This window comes from Cokeromyces recurvatus, assembly GCF_025118155.1.
Source record: "Cokeromyces recurvatus strain NRRL 2243 chromosome Unknown BX663scaffold_44, whole genome shotgun sequence".
In the NCBI taxonomy this organism is placed as follows: Eukaryota; Fungi; Mucoromycota; class Mucoromycetes; order Mucorales; family Mucoraceae; genus Cokeromyces; species Cokeromyces recurvatus.
Window position 1 is genome coordinate 25,058 of NW_026251430.1, and position 14,859 is coordinate 39,916.

General features: G+C 29.1%; 8 protein-coding genes across 8 annotated transcripts; 4 read left to right on the top strand and 4 right to left on the bottom strand.

Moving 5' to 3' along the window:
• Positions 1-119: 119 nt before the first annotated feature.
• BX663DRAFT_443629 (uncharacterized protein) lies at positions 120-1,130 on the bottom strand (the record flags this gene model as incomplete). Its single annotated transcript, XM_051523579.1, has 2 exons — positions 120-1,018; positions 1,088-1,130. 2 exons carry the CDS (start codon positions 1,128-1,130, stop codon positions 120-122), a joined length of 942 nt encoding a protein of 313 aa, XP_051378110.1.
• A 694-nt stretch (positions 1,131-1,824) lies between these two features.
• BX663DRAFT_525807 (uncharacterized protein) lies at positions 1,825-4,902 on the top strand. The gene is made up of 13 exons (XM_051529824.1): positions 1,825-2,377; positions 2,490-2,544; positions 2,600-2,697; positions 2,761-2,846; positions 2,960-3,090; positions 3,173-3,311; positions 3,435-3,605; positions 3,671-3,748; positions 3,813-3,910; positions 3,977-4,061; positions 4,134-4,224; positions 4,318-4,420; positions 4,522-4,902. Exons 1-13 carry the CDS (start codon positions 1,882-1,884, stop codon positions 4,760-4,762), a joined length of 1,872 nt encoding a protein of 623 aa, XP_051378111.1. The 5' UTR covers positions 1,825-1,881; the 3' UTR covers positions 4,763-4,902.
• Positions 4,903-4,964: 62 nt separating this feature from the next.
• On the top strand, positions 4,965-5,622 carry BX663DRAFT_525809 (uncharacterized protein). Its single transcript, XM_051529825.1, has 2 exons — positions 4,965-5,371; positions 5,465-5,622. The coding sequence occupies exons 1-2, from the start codon at positions 5,069-5,071 to the stop codon at positions 5,537-5,539; spliced, it is 378 nt and encodes a 125-aa protein (XP_051378112.1). The 5' UTR covers positions 4,965-5,068; the 3' UTR covers positions 5,540-5,622.
• A 393-nt stretch (positions 5,623-6,015) lies between these two features.
• Positions 6,016-7,733, top strand: BX663DRAFT_267878 (uncharacterized protein). Its single transcript, XM_051521935.1, has 6 exons — positions 6,016-6,067; positions 6,139-6,247; positions 6,313-6,767; positions 6,824-6,906; positions 6,986-7,274; positions 7,333-7,733. The coding sequence occupies exons 1-5, from the start codon at positions 6,049-6,051 to the stop codon at positions 7,271-7,273; spliced, it is 954 nt and encodes a 317-aa protein (XP_051378113.1). The 5' UTR covers positions 6,016-6,048; the 3' UTR covers position 7,274; positions 7,333-7,733.
• Positions 7,734-7,961: 228 nt separating this feature from the next.
• Positions 7,962-10,562, bottom strand: BX663DRAFT_546630 (kinase-like domain-containing protein). Its single transcript, XM_051530970.1, has 9 exons — positions 10,256-10,562; positions 10,014-10,190; positions 9,908-9,933; positions 9,657-9,850; positions 9,506-9,597; positions 9,075-9,440; positions 8,680-9,012; positions 8,433-8,591; positions 7,962-8,385 (listed from the first exon to the last, which is right to left on the bottom strand). Exons 1-9 carry the CDS (start codon positions 10,457-10,459, stop codon positions 8,008-8,010), a joined length of 1,929 nt encoding a protein of 642 aa, XP_051378114.1. The 5' UTR covers positions 10,460-10,562; the 3' UTR covers positions 7,962-8,007.
• A 225-nt stretch (positions 10,563-10,787) lies between these two features.
• Positions 10,788-12,069, bottom strand: BX663DRAFT_525816 (CRAL-TRIO domain-containing protein). Its single transcript, XM_051529826.1, has 4 exons — positions 11,746-12,069; positions 11,587-11,673; positions 11,190-11,484; positions 10,788-11,096 (listed from the first exon to the last, which is right to left on the bottom strand). Exons 1-4 carry the CDS (start codon positions 12,040-12,042, stop codon positions 10,834-10,836), a joined length of 942 nt encoding a protein of 313 aa, XP_051378115.1. The 5' UTR covers positions 12,043-12,069; the 3' UTR covers positions 10,788-10,833.
• A 580-nt stretch (positions 12,070-12,649) lies between these two features.
• Positions 12,650-13,000, top strand: BX663DRAFT_525820 (uncharacterized protein; the record flags this gene model as incomplete). The annotated part of the gene is made up of 2 exons (XM_051529827.1): positions 12,650-12,835; positions 12,867-13,000. The coding sequence occupies exons 1-2, from the start codon at positions 12,781-12,783 to the stop codon at positions 12,998-13,000; spliced, it is 189 nt and encodes a 62-aa protein (XP_051378116.1). The 5' UTR covers positions 12,650-12,780.
• A 234-nt stretch (positions 13,001-13,234) lies between these two features.
• On the bottom strand, positions 13,235-14,213 carry BX663DRAFT_525822 (uncharacterized protein). Its single transcript, XM_051529828.1, has one exon. It carries the CDS (start codon positions 13,741-13,743, stop codon positions 13,390-13,392), a length of 354 nt encoding a protein of 117 aa, XP_051378117.1. The 5' UTR covers positions 13,744-14,213; the 3' UTR covers positions 13,235-13,389.
• Between the last annotated feature and the right edge of the window lie 646 nt (positions 14,214-14,859).

A 14,859-nucleotide genomic window follows, 5' to 3' on the forward strand; every position in this document is an offset into this window, starting at 1 on the left:
ATTATAAAATAACCCAGCAGTCTTCTTGATTTTATTTTTAAATATCCGCTTTATTATTATTATTATTTTATTGTTTTCTATTTATGCTTGAAATGAGGATAATAAATTATGAAGGAAGATCAAAAAATATCAGAGTTTCTCTCAGTTGATGAACAGCCAGGTTCATTATTATTAGTCATAGTATCGTGTGTTAATAAAGCAGTAGCTGATAAATGATTATCTTTACTCTCGGCTGTCAATAATGGATGATGGCTATTACTACTTTTCCTTTGAAATAGATGATATGTACTAGTAGGTAATAAACACGTGATTCGCTTAACCATCCATAATGATATATTAAAGGGTAGAAGAAAGATACTGACGATAATGCCATGTTGCTGCATCTTTTGATCCTGTTCGATTTGATAACAAATATAGGCATCAAACTCGTGCATCCTTCTATCAAGCACAGTAAAATTTCTATCCGCCCAATTCTTTATGGCCGAAACTCTTCTGTCAAATCTTTGAAATGTTTTATCAAGTTCCTCTGAATCTAGTGTCGCTTTTGATAGCATGTGCGATGAATATTGATGTTGAAGTCGTTCAATTTCCTTTTCTAGTTTCTGAATTCTATTTTCAAGGGTAGTCATTGTGTCCAAACTAGTTTCATTCAATAAAAGCGAAGGATCTGTATGTAAATCTAAAGTGCGTTCTTGTAAGAGATGAAGGAGATGTGATAAAGGTTTAATAGAGGCGGCCAAGATAAAGACAGTGATATTAAAGGTGCTAATATAATGTTCTACATTACTAACTAAATAACGACTGTATTGTAATGTAAATCCCGCAACGAAAGGTGAAAGTGTCACCCACAAAAGCCCCGCTAATTCATGTCGACGTAATTCGTCCATCATCCTATCTTTGCATCCCTGTTGCTGATATTGTGTATTATCATCATCAAAAGAAGAAAGACCGGCTTTCTTGGATGAATTTTGATGGATCATTCTCTTTCGATGTATATTTTCATAATAAGACCAAGGCACTAATTATGTATAAGAATAGTTAGTTGGGATTTTCAATATCAAATTTATTGGTCTTTGATAGACTCTACCTGTCATCCATTTATACACATAATATAATATTAGTAAAAGCATAATAAAATCACTCCACGTCTCATTATTTCCAGCGAAAAAGGCGCCAATCGTTGGAATAAGAGCTATCATAATTGGCCACGAAACAGCTGTAGGATTTGAAAACGAGGATTCATTCTTATTCATTTTTCTTTTATTGTTTTTTGCTTTATGTTTTTTAAATATATTATCATTCTCTAAAAATGACATTATATACATATAAATATATTTTTTATTAATATTTATAAAAAGAAAAAATATGAATAATTATCTATTTAAGAATAGAAAAAAGAAAATTATTATTTATGCATCAAAAAAAAAAAAAAAAAAAAAAAAAAAAACTAGTCATACTACAACTGTTCACAGCAGGGTTTCAATGTTTGAAACAAAGCGAGCATTTGGGTCATTTTATTTTTCTAATATACTAAAGTCACAATAGAAATAATGCTTTCTAATAATTGAATATAAAATTTATTCCCTTTTTTTTTTCTTAAAAAAGAGTAGGGGATATAGCCCGAATATAATATACTGTTTTATCACAAGCATATTATTATCGTTGTATTTGATTACTAGAATTTGTTAAACATAATAATTTAAACTCCGATGATAATACATCATTGTAAGGTTTTATTATTGTTGCTGCTGTTGTTGTTATTGCAAGTCATTATACCTTTCAAATACAACTGAAAAAGGAAAAATCAAAATTATTCTTCTTTTTTTTTTTTCTCTCTCTCTTTTTTTTTTTCTTTTATATATATTTATACATGTTCAATAAATGGATAGTGAAATTTCAATATCTAAAGTAAAATCAACTTTTAAACAACTTGACTTGTCATCAAAAGGTCGTAATTCTAATCCATATGATTCAGTATTCGTGGCCAATGATAATAGTAGTCATGTCGACTACTTATTAGAAGCAGACATGAGTGATTCTTCTCTCTTTAATAACAATAATTCCAAGTTGGGTTTCTATAAGCAACCACTTCGAAAACAAAGATCAACATCCTCCATGTTAGAATCACCTACAGGTCATCCATTAGGTATTTCTGCCTCTCATCCCGACTTGATGGCAAAAGATGATCTTCATATTATATCACAACTATCTCGTATACCTACACCACCACCTATACATAGGTCTTCTTCTACAGGCTTAGACATTACAGATAATAATGACGAAAAATACTTGACTTTAGATCCTGTTGACTTGGCTAGTTTTAGAAAATGGGTCATTGGTTTTTGTATAGTTAATTTTGATTTAGAGATTGGTCAAGGTAATGTATATGAAATGCACTCCTTAATATATTATATATATGTATATATACATGTATATACTTATTTAGATCTCTCTTCCTCCTTATATATATTTATATATATAAACAAAAGCTTTGGATTATGCATATCCACCAATGGATTTGACACTAGCAGAACAAAAGAATATGTAATGTATAGGATTTATAATCTTGAATTACAATCTATCTAACTTGCTTATTTAGTTGCTTTTCTGCATTTCCAGATTCTAACGTATTCGAGGTGGGTGATCAAGTGTTTAATATTCGTATTAAAGCTAGCTCAAGCAAATTTGCTGTTTCGGGTAATGAAGAAAACATTATTCCGAATAAAATGTATACATTTATTTATATATATTCGTATATAGGTCCAACTGCAGATGCAGGATTCCTTTATGGTTATGTATTTTTTAGACAAAAGAAGGATTCAACAATTCGACGAGGTTATTTCCAAGTAAGCCTACAGATTAAATAAACAAATATATACATACATATACACACACACACACATATATATACATACATATTCGATAGTGTGAAACTTTATTAAAATGAATTTATACATAGAAATCATTAGTTTTGTTATCACAATATCCTTATGTAGGATTATTTTCAAGGATAGTGTCTATATTAGGTCCAGCTTATTTTGATACTGGTCAACCTATGTTGGAAGCAGCTTGTATGAATATAGTACATTGGTAAGACAACGAAAAAAAATAAATAAATAAATAAATATATACATGTAAATACATAATCTTGATTATTTTTTTTTTATTATAGGCCTTCTCCAGAAGATGGTAAAGTGCTTGATTTGCCTTTTCTTGGACGACTATTACAAGTTGAATTACCTACACCATTTAAACCACAATTATTAGAAACAACACCTTTTGATATGAATAAACTAAAACCAGATATCCAGGTAAGTGAATTATACAAATGTCAATCTAATCAGGTATTTTTAAGTGACTCTCTCTTTTTTTTTTTTTTTTTTTTTTTTTTTTTTTTTTTTTTTTTTTTTTTTTTTTTTTTTTTTTTTGTCTAGATTATGGCAGCACTTCCAATAGGAAGCTTATACCATCATTTCAAAGATATATTAAAAGATTTATGGTTGTTATGGGAACTTATGCTATTAGCTGAACCTATCGTTGTTATGGCACCTGATCCAGGAGTTTGTAGTGAAGCAGTGGTTGCCTTAGTAGATATTATTAATCCTGTAACTTTGTATATGTTTATATAAAAAAAAAATATCAGCATAAATACTTACAACAAGTATAATAGATACCTTACTGTGGTGACTATAGACCTTATTTTACTATCCAAGATTCAGATTTCAAAAGCTTTGTTACAAAGAATAAGGTAAAAAAGAAAAAGGAGAGATATAAAATAAAGTAATTTACTTTTCTCTTTTATAAAAATAAAGCCATTATCTAGTTTAGTAATAGGTGTAACTAATCCTTACTTTAACACTGCCGTTCAACATTGGCCAAATATTGTTCGAGTGGGCAAACAACAACTGAGGTATATAGTGACAGGATATTATTGAAAAGTAAGGAGAGCTTATTACTAATCACATTCATATAATAGAAAACCTGATGGTACAATTATACATTCAGGAATATCAAAAGTAAAACATAATAGTAAATCAAATGTAATGCTTAATTTTATACAAGTAAGGGAAAAAAAAAGGAAAGAAAGGAAAAAAAATCGTTCCTTTTATTAAATACGGTTTCAATTATATTAGGGAGTAACATCAAAACGTAAATCAGTGATATCTAAGGATAGAGAATTAATTAAAATGTTAACTGAAGCAACTGTCAGAGGATATCCACCAGGTAAAGTAATTATAAATAAATGAAAAAAAAAAAAAAAAAAAAAAAAAAAAAAAAAAAAAAAAAAACGTCAGTCAATTAACACTTATTTCATAGATTGGGTTTTAAATAATATTCTACGAAGATATTTTGTTGATTTAACAGAGAAATTTCTTGTGCCATTAAATAGATACTTTAGTACATTGATACCTGTCAACATGTAAAGTAGATCAAATAGATGCATGTAACGTAGAGTCTTATTTTTCCTTTTATATTTATATATACATGTGTATATATATTTCTATATGTAAAAAAAAAAAGTACGAATAGAGATATACCAAGATTAAAGCCCTTTCAAACAGATCAGTTTATGAAATCCTTAAAAGAACATGGCCCACAACTTCCTTTCAAATCAACATTTAAAACACGTACATCTACCACAGATCCTACTAAGGAATTATATTCACAGTTTTTGAAATGTGGTAATTTTGCAACTTGGCTTCAACAACGTACAACAAGAGCAGAGGCAGAGATAAAGAAACGAAGGGAAAATTACACTTAATCATTTATAGTAGGGAGACTAATAGATAGAGTTAAATTGTAAATATGTGCATAAATAGTATGATGATGTTTTAATAGAGCTACCATGACAATAAAAAGTTCATTACTAATACCGTTACACAGATTCATCAGTTGAATCTACTTTTCTTTTCTTTTCTTTTCTTTTCTTTTCTTTTTTTTTTTTTTTTTTGAAAAATGCAATTGCTTTTTTGTATTATAAGGAAATAATAATAAAAAATTTTTTATTTTTTATTTTTCATTTTAGTTTATTTTATTCTATTCTATTCTATTTTTCTTTTTCAACAAAATGAAGGTGATTCGTGTTAGTGAAAGTGAAAACTTTGAAACTGAAGTAAAGAAAGCAGTTGAGACAGGCAATCCTGTCTTTGTTCTCTTTTATGGTAATGAGCTTCCAGAAACTTCAGAGTCATGGTGTCCTGATTGTGTTATTGCTGATCCTCTCATTCGTAAATCTGTAATGGCCGTAAAAGATAGTATTCTTGTTGAAGCCCCAGTTGGTTATCGTAATGATTGGAAGGGTAACACTAGCCATCCCTATCGAGTTCGTTATCAAGTCCCTGCTATTCCTACTTTATATAAATGGACTATGGTAGGTTTAATATATACAAAAATATACATATATTTATATATATAATATCGCCAGAGGTAGACTTATTTATTTCTCTATTAACATTATTATTAGAATGGACCTGGTGACATGTTGGTTGAAAATGATTGTGCTGATGTTACAAAACTTGCTCAATTCTGTGGAAATTAATAAAATAGTATGTGTAGGCCATTGCTTTTATCTGATAAGATCAACAACAACAAAAAAAAAAAAAAAAATGTTCAGGTCACGCGATAAAAATTAGCTTTTTATTGTTGCGCGGTGTCCTGGACAGCTTTTTTTTTTTTTTTTTTTTTTGAAACCATTATTGTTGTTTATTATCATACATAATAGAAGAAATAAACAATAGAAAAAAGATGTTCTATTGTTCAGTCATTTATAATATACTATTTAACGTTATGTATAATTATGGCAGTTACTAGTCATTCTTTTCCTATTTTATTGTAAATAAAAAGTAAAAAAGTAAAAAAAAAAAAAAGGGGGCGCCATCTAAATTCTATAGGTAATAGTTTAAATGTGTGTATTTGTGTAAAAAAATGTAAAGGTTTAGTATAAAGATTCTCAGTTAATTATTATTAAAAAGCGCTATAAAAAAAAAAGGAAAATTTTATTTTTTATTTTTTATTTTTTTTTTTTTTTCTTTCTTTATTAATCGAAAAATGTTCTCCATTACTTCGCGTAAGATTTACAATTAGAAAAAAAAAAAGATCTAAATACAGTAAGAACTTATATTTATTAAAAAATGGTAGTCTTCTTTTGGATTGGCGTATTGGCCATTGTTCCTTATCTTCTTTTAGTTGCCTATGGTGCTTATGGCTGTCCTGAACAAAATTTAAAACTTAAATATAACGCCAAGTGGTAATATTCATATTATTATTATTATTATTATTATAAACATTCTATTTATACTTATTATTGTTTAGGGCCTTGGTCACAGGTGGCTCTTCTGGTATTGGTGCTGCTATTGTTCGTAAGTTTGCTAGCCAAGGTCTGAATGTGGTCGTTGTAGCTCTTGATGACGCAGTTTTCAGTAAATTTAAAGAAACTATCCAAAAGGAATTTCCTAATGTTGAGTTCCGTTTTGTTGGCTGTGACCTTTCTGAAGCGACTGGCGAAAGTTATTTAGCTGCTGTCAAGGAAGCCACATCTGATATTGATGTACAAATTTTGTGTAATAATGCTGGCTATATTACAACAGGCGGTTATGCTGATGTCCCTATGAAGCGTGAACTCTCTAATTTCCATACCAACGTTACCTCTGGTCTTGTCTTGACTCATCATTTTGTTGACGAAATGTTAAATAAGGGTCTTCGAGGTCTTGTTACTTTTACTTCTTCTAGTGCTGGTTTTATCCCTAATCCCATGTCTGCCTTATACTGTAAGTTTAAAAAACAAATAATATTCTAATAATAATAATAATTGACTCTTATTTAGCTTCCTCAAAGGTTTTCTTAACTACATTTGCTGCTTCCCTTTCTGCTGAATTGGCTGAAGCTAAAATTGATGTTCTTGTTGTGGTAAAGTTAAACGTATTTCATTAAAAAGTTAGTTAGAATTTAGTATATTCATTTCTATCTCTCTCTCTCTCTCTTCTAGCATCCTTCTCCTATTGATTCTAACTTTTATAGCAATGCTGGTAAAATGTCCGCTCTTACATCAGCCCAAAAACTTTCTTCTCCACCTTCTGTTATTGCTGATACCATTTGTCGTAATGCTGGTAAGATTGTTGTTTCTGATCAAGGACCTATTACTGTTATTATGAAGATTATGATGACAAAGGTAATGGACTGGAATGTCTTTGCTGAGATTATGAAGTTGGGTCTTCGTTTTAATGGTGACTATAAGGCTATGAAGGTTGCTCGTCCCATTAAGAAAGATAACTAAGGTACATTTTTTTTTATTTAAAAGAAAGAATAAAGGAGTTCTATCATATATACATGTAGATAAAGAAAAGGAGGGATATAGACACATATATCTATGTACAGTCTTCTATTTCAACAGCTCTGCTGGTTATTATTATTATTATTTTTTCCCTGATTGTGCATTTACCTTTCTTATTCGAATTGTATGTCTTTAATAGTTAACAGCTGTTTCTCGAATTCAGTTTTTAGATTTACTTTGAGTTTTGGTGACTTGCATAAAACTTAACTCCCTCACAAAAATTAGACTTACATGTTGTGAGCATAACAGACTCACTTTTAAATAGTGAAAGAGGGCTTATTCGTCTATCGAAAAAGCTTTATTTCGTTGTAATAATCAAATAGGATGAATTACTTTATTTTATTTAGATTAAAATAATTGTTAGTGTTTCAAGCTCGAAGTACATGTTATAAATTAAATCCAGAAAAAAAAAAAAAAAAAAAAAAAAAAAAAAAAAAAAAAAAAAGCTTATTGAAAAGTAACTGTTGGTGCAGCAAAGTTTAACTTTTCCACTATTTATTTAATTTTTTTTTTTTTTTGCTTTTTTTTTTATACAAATCTGCTAATTGAAGATGGAGATGCTGTACATGCAGATATGTTATATATACATATACATACACATATACATATACATACACATACACACACACATACACACACACATATATATATATAAATGAGAGTCGTGATATAACTGTTTAATTATTTACAAAAGGATGGTTTAAAAGTTCTGTAAGTGGAGGTCGTAAATCAGGATTACGATTTAGACAATTTTTTAGTAGTTGAATAAGGGTTGAAGGAAGTTTTATCTGGCGTTCAACAGAGCTTGTTTTGTCAAGTTTTTCTATTACAAATTCCGGAAATTTAATTTCATAAGTTGGGTCCCTTATAGAAAGGATCTTTTGTGCAAACTGAAGATCATAAAATGGTGTTTTCCCATATACCATCTGATAAAGAATACAGCCTAAAGACCAGACATCACTTGGTCTACCTAATTTTACTAAACTCTTCCTTCCTACTCTACCTTCATTTGAGTCAGAAAGTGCTTCCGGTGACATGTAATTAATTGTGCCTACCTACTTGAAGAATGAATAGTTTGTATTTAATTATATTAAATACTTACTTGATTATCACGGTGAATATTTGTAGTATCATCAGACATAACCTTTGCAATGCCAAAATCAATCAACTTTAACCATCCTTTGACTACAACAAAATTTGCTGGTTTTAAGTCTGAATGAACAACGTTCTTATTATGCATGGCATAAACACATTCTAACATCTAAAATATAAGTATACGTACAGTTAAAAAAAAAAAAAAAAAAAAAAAAAAAAAAAAAAAAAGAAAAGAAAAGAATAACCTATTTTACCTGCTGCCAATAAAATCTTATAAAATTAAGGTCCCATTTTGTTATCGCCTGTTTTTGAATTAAACGAGCCAAATCAACTTCACCGAATTCCATAATTAAATAAATGACATTTTCAGTTATACAAAAATCTAATAGAGAAACAATCCTTTCTTCTCTTTTTAATATGTGTAATATATTAATTTCATCTATCACATTTTCTCTATCTTCTTCCTTTTTCACTTCGATCCATTTTAGTGCATAAATATGCGAATACGTATGTGATACTACTTGAAAGACATGTCCTGAACTTCCTTTTCCAATATCCTTTAAAATAGTATAATAATGATTATTTATCTAGATAATAAAGATCAGTAATATGTATATATGTATGTATGTATGTATATAAGATACTTTACAATCACCTGTTCCCCTATACGTGGTGGTGTAGGTGTTCCTGACACTTGAAATTGTCTATCTTCTTGCTGTGAAAATAGAGGAGGAGGGGGAGGAGGGGGAAAGTCATTAGAGATGCGTTGATTATTTTTGGTTATAGTAGTATTTGGTATAGCGAAGTTATGATTATCTCTTCTTTTATTCCTTGTTGATGTTAAATGTGTAGGCGTAGGAGTAGGCGTAGATGTAGTAGAAAATGAAAATGAAAAAGAAGAAGAAGATGGAAGTTGCCTTGGGGATGCAGGAGTAGCGTTAGAAGATTGATAAGATTGTTGTATTGCATCGATATAATCTGGTTTTCGATTTTCGCGTATAATAGGTGAATATTTCTAACAATTGAAATAAATAAATAATGTAGTCCAACTTCTTGATTTCTTTTTTTTTTTTGTCTTACCTTTGTCGCTGCATTATCCATTCCAATTTTTAAGGCAGAAACATTATGTTCAAGTGAATCAAAGGTGCTTTCTCTTTTATATTGAAATAAGCCTAAAATAAATAATAATAAATATCCAAATAGAATACAGCTAGGATTGCTTTAAATATACCTTCATTACTGCTACCTGTAGAAGCAGAAGATCTAGCATCAGTAGGTGTAGATATCATACTTATAGTAGGCGTACTATAGCCAAATGGTGGTGATGATTTTACTAAAGGCGAAGATCGAATATGAATTGAAGAAGGGCTTGGAGAAGAATCCATTAACTTTCTTTTTACATTTCTGCTTGTACCACTACTAGAACTATTTATAAGGTTAATATTTATACCATTTTTTTATGTATACACATATATATTTTACGTTGATAGTCTTCTTAAAGGTGATTTCTATAAAATTTTTGTCACATTAAAAAACCTTCATGTAAATAAAAAAAAAAAAATATAAATATTTATATATTATTTCTTACATAACTATTTCTTCTTTCTAATGAATCTTCATCCATTTTTAAAGGTGAAAATTGATCCAATTTTAAAGCTGAACTATCTCTTTTATAACTACGATTACTACTAAAACTACTAGTTGTTTTTTCAGAACTCAATTTTAAATCTTCATCGTCTTCTTGATTAAAATAACTAGGTGTACTCTATAAACTCTGTAAGCGTTTTTTTTTTTTTTTTTTCGTTCACACAAATTTTATCTAATCAATACCTTATGTTCAAAGTTTATATCGTCTTCTTCTGCATCGGATTCATTTAATAAATCCATTACTTCAAGTGTTGTTGGTTTAAAAATATTTAAACGTTCAAATTCTATATTATTGAATTCACCAGCATTACTGTTATTGTCGTTATTGTTATCATCTTGGTTTTGTTGAACAAATAATTCATAAGGAAAAGATGGTTGATTGTCCATTAACTATATTATTATTGATTTAGGGGTATACACTTGATTACGTTAAATTATATAAAATGGGAGTATATATAAAAATGAAAAAGAAAAATGGAGCTTTTTTTTTAAAAAAAAAAAAAAAAAAAAAAAAAAAAAAAAAAAAAAAAAAGGACTAGGCAATGACAAAAAAAGAAAAAAACATTTTTTTTTCCAGTTGATTATCGACATTTTAAATTCCGCTCTTTGAACCAGTGATAAAGCTCCAAAAAAAAACATAATTGCTTAATTGTTGTGTTATGACGAGATTTGTCTTTTTTTTTTCTTTTTTTTTACTCCTTAAAATAGGGTGTGATTAGGGGATATTTTATTACTATGCATATCATTGCATAATATACATTTTATTGATATTCTATCACTTTAAAAGGTTTTCCAGTCTTATCTAAGAGGTCATTCCAGTAAACATCAATATCAAATTCAAAGTTATAATGACCGCCTAAACTAACTTCCATTTGATCCAAAGATATATAATCCTTCATATTAATTTGATCAGTATTTGTATTCTGTTTAGTGTCATCTGGATTAATAAACTTGATCTTATTTCTAGTGACAGGATCCATAAAGGGGGCAATTAATTTAAATGTAGTAAAGAAGAACCATGGAGCTACAAAAGAAAAAAAAACGTCAAAAAAGACCATGATTCTTTTTTGTATGTGTTACCGTATCATATAGATGATCATAGGAGTTATGTCATTACCATTGACTAAAAATGCAATACCAAGTCTTTCAGGATAATGATTTCCTAAAATATCCAAGAATTTTTTACATGTACTAACACTTGCATTATTGGCAGCTGTAGAATCTTTAAAATCTACTACAATTGAAATTTTTTCTACTTGAGGAGGCATTAAACGAATACCTCTTTCTAAACAAAATACAATATGTTTCACTTGTCTATCTGAATCCTTTGAGTTTTCATAACGAGGCTTCATGATCCAAAGAGGACGTCCCATTCTGTCAAAGCCACTATAATACATTTTACCTGTTTCAGCCTAATTTTGTAATTATTCATTAAATGAAATATAAATAAATAGATATATACATGTATTTATACATTACATACAAATACACATACGCTACATCTATTTATTTACCTCAATACGAACAGAATCTGCATCTACTTTATCTGGTTTGTATTCTCTTCTCCATTTGACTGTATTTTCCAACATAGTTTTAGCTGTCTATAATTTAAATTTTAAACAATCTATCTTTTATTTTATTTTTTACTCCTTTTTTTAGTGTTTTTTTTTTACTTCATAATTCCATTTTCTAGCTCTCATATATCTATGTACGGTAGCTTCTGTCAAAAAACCTTTTTCACTTGGATAATAAGGGTCCTCTTTATCAATCATAATAGATTCCATATAAGTCATTAAATCCTTTATTTTCTTCTTTTTCTCATCGTCAAGGGGAGGGTTCAAAATTGGGTCATATTCTTTAGGCGCCGTAAGGATCGCGCTATGCGTAATTGGTCCATAATCAATTGAAGGTTCTGCGGATTTTGTACTATTTGCTGTAGAAGCAGATCTAAATCTAGTAAATACATTCATTATATATTATAAAGGAAAAAAAAAAAAAAAAAAAAAAAAAAAAAAAAAAAAAAAAAAAAAAGAAAAGAAAGTTAAAAGAATAATTCACCTTTATTTTTTTTTCTTGAAAAAAAAAAAGTCGTGTATCTTTTTTATTACTTTTGTTATTCAGTGACGCCTTTTTACTAATTTTAGAAATTAAAATAGTTCGAAAACGGGACGTAATGCAGCCTTTTTTTTTTTAATAAATTAAAGTAGAATAAGGCGCGTACTTCATTATTGAGATTATTGTTCATTGTTTGACCTTTTTTTTTTATTGTCTTTGTATAAAAGAAAAAAAAAGGCAAAAAGAATTCTTCTATCTTTTTATGCCAAGTTTATTCAATTCTTTTAATCAATAAATTTAATAGAAATACAACATTCATACAATATTTATTTATCTAATAAAGCAATGAGTTATATTCCTTTGGGTGACTTATAAACATGTAAGGATATTTTTTAATTTATGAATAAAAAATTGCTTGTGTGGTGTATGTATCATGGTTATTCTGATTATAACAATGAAAGTTAAAAATATGATCATGTCCTTAACTTTTGGCATATATTTATAATATGTATTTTATAGCAATTTTTTTTATGAAAATGAACAAGGGCACGTTGTTGATGAGAAGCTGTTCGCTATTGAAACAATAAGTTCTCGTACTCAGTTCCTAATGTATAAACCTTCGGAAAAGACCTAACCCTGTAATTCATCCAGTAATGGATAAGAGGAGTAGTGAAGATATTGATATGGAGCTATGCAATAAACGACGCTGTACGGTTTACTCTGATGAAGACAAGACTAGATTTTTTTGCATTTATTTTTCAACAAATGCTTGAAAGCTTCTGCTGCTGCTGCAAGGCAATTAGATATTCATATCCGAGCAGTACAGAGATGGGTCAAACGTTATTACGAGGACCCAATAGACAGATATTATAGGATAATCTGTGAGGTACTTGGTTGATTTATCAGTTGATGTTTATATTCCCAATAGATTCCTCTAGATTTACTCAGTGAATGAAACTAGTGTTTCATTCGATAAAGCTCGGCTGTCAAAATATAAATACAAATAGTCCTTGTCTCAATAAAAACAATAGGTTTAAAGTTGAAGGTTCTTTAACCGTCAGCAAGTCTGATTATAGAATTGTTTTTATTGTTTTTGTTTTTTATATGTATTTATATATATTTTTTTTTATTTTAAGTTATACTCATTGCTTACGCTCTGAACATCACATACGCCCTTCCTCCTTTTGTTAAAGCACGGACTAAAAAAATATGCATGGTATTGAAAGATGAAGACTGCCAAACAAACGTATTTTTTATTTTGATCATTGAACAAGACTAAGGCGACAATTGAATTTTTCAGCATCGTTTCTCTCCAATAGTTGGTGTTGAGTCAGGATTTCAATTGATTTACCATGGTCAATGGCAATTTCTTTGATATTGGGGTATGTGTCGAGAAATTTTCGAATGTCATTCGGAGATGTGGAAAGGCCAGCATAGTCAATAATAGCCAGACGTATATGTTTTTGAGTGTAACGGATGCGCTTCGTCAAATCTGTAATGCCACCATTGCAACATTTGATGACTGGAAACAAGTGATCTGATATAGGGGAATCATGTTCCAGAATCGGTTCTTTAGCAAAGCAGCACGGACTGATATACACTTCCTCACACTTCATTCAAAAATACAGCTTGTCAACCATGAGTTGCAGAAGTCGCGTTTTCGATGCATGATTTTCTTTGGTTGGAGATTTCCTGGCATAACCAATAGTGATAAAATCAACCTCGTTCTTGAGATGGTCCCAATGTGCTGAAATTGAATCTGTCAATTCGACCATAAATTCCCTCATCTCCCTGCATACAATCCACAAATGTCAACCGTATTTCGTTTGACCACTTGTTGTCTTTCTTTTGTGTGTTCCCCAGATATTTGATTGACCAACCCAGTATTGTAGTCGGTCTATCGTACAGTATTGCTGAAGATTTGGGACGAATTCTTCCATCAATCCGTATTGGGTGTTTTGAGTGCAAAAGATAAGGAAGGGGAAAACAGAAAGAAAAAAAATACAAAAATTGTACCACGAAAAATAATATGAAAAAATGATAAGGGCTATTAATATAAATGTATATTTTTTTTTTTTTTTACAAAATAAGTGATATTAATAGGAGTATGATTTGCTATAATAAAGTATTATGTGTAAATATTGTCAGTGTAAATATCGTCTCCGAATAATTCTACATGCAGTGTGCATATTTCTCCCTGAGCTGTCGCTGTTACTGAAAATATACCCAATCATTATTTCTGGGGTAAGCAACGCGTCAATATTGATTCACAGTGAATATTCCGGCTATAACAATAATACCAGTTATTTATAAGCTACTGTTATTATTATCCTATAAGATATTATTACATAACAATATTCATCTTTATAGCTATCTATATATAATATGTATGACTTATATTAATAATTATGTAATTGAATATAACAGTCATAATCCTATTATTACATACATAATACAATGTATATACTTATTATGAAAGCTCGAATGCTCTAACAACGACTATTATTAAAACTGAATGCAGAATGAATGTGATGCTGTAAAGTACAATATGCTAGTTTTATTTGAATAACCTCTACATTACGTAATAAATGATGGTTTATTTCTATTAACTTAGTTGTAAAGACGACTACAGTCATAACACTGGCTTTAAAAAAAAAAAAAAAAAAAAAAAAAAAAGGTACGAATAGGCACACTAAAATGATAATAAGAAAAAGATAGTTTAATTATTTTCA

Coding starts and splice junctions, on each gene's coding strand:
- BX663DRAFT_525807 (XM_051529824.1), top strand. CDS start 1,882: ATGGATAGTGAAATTTCAATATCTAAAGTAAAATCAACTTTTAAACAA. Junction 2,847..2,959: donor TTCGACGAGGTTATTTCCAA/GTAAGCCTACAG, acceptor ATTTATACATAG/AAATCATTAGTTTTGTTATC. Junction 4,421..4,521: donor ACATTGATACCTGTCAACAT/GTAAAGTAGATC, acceptor AAAAAAAAAAAG/TACGAATAGAGATATACCAA.
- BX663DRAFT_525809 (XM_051529825.1), top strand. CDS start 5,069: ATGAAGGTGATTCGTGTTAGTGAAAGTGAAAACTTTGAAACTGAAGTA. Junction 5,372..5,464: donor CTTTATATAAATGGACTATG/GTAGGTTTAATA, acceptor CATTATTATTAG/AATGGACCTGGTGACATGTT.
- BX663DRAFT_267878 (XM_051521935.1), top strand. Junction 6,768..6,823: donor TCCCATGTCTGCCTTATACT/GTAAGTTTAAAA, acceptor ACTCTTATTTAG/CTTCCTCAAAGGTTTTCTTA. Junction 6,907..6,985: donor AAATTGATGTTCTTGTTGTG/GTAAAGTTAAAC, acceptor TCTCTCTTCTAG/CATCCTTCTCCTATTGATTC.
- BX663DRAFT_546630 (XM_051530970.1), bottom strand. CDS start 10,459: ATGGACAATCAACCATCTTTTCCTTATGAATTATTTGTTCAACAAAAC. Junction 9,934..10,013: donor TAGAAAGAAGAAATAGTTAT/GTAAGAAATAAT, acceptor AAAATTTTATAG/AAATCACCTTTAAGAAGACT. Junction 9,851..9,907: donor CCTTTAAGAAGACTATCAAC/GTAAAATATATA, acceptor CCTTATAAATAG/TTCTAGTAGTGGTACAAGCA.
- BX663DRAFT_525816 (XM_051529826.1), bottom strand. CDS start 12,042: ATGAATGTATTTACTAGATTTAGATCTGCTTCTACAGCAAATAGTACA. Junction 11,674..11,745: donor CTAGAAAATGGAATTATGAA/GTAAAAAAAAAA, acceptor TTTAAATTATAG/ACAGCTAAAACTATGTTGGA. Junction 11,097..11,189: donor TATTGCATTTTTAGTCAATG/GTAATGACATAA, acceptor TTTCTTTTGTAG/CTCCATGGTTCTTCTTTACT.
- BX663DRAFT_525822 (XM_051529828.1), bottom strand. CDS start 13,743: ATGAAGTGTGAGGAAGTGTATATCAGTCCGTGCTGCTTTGCTAAAGAA.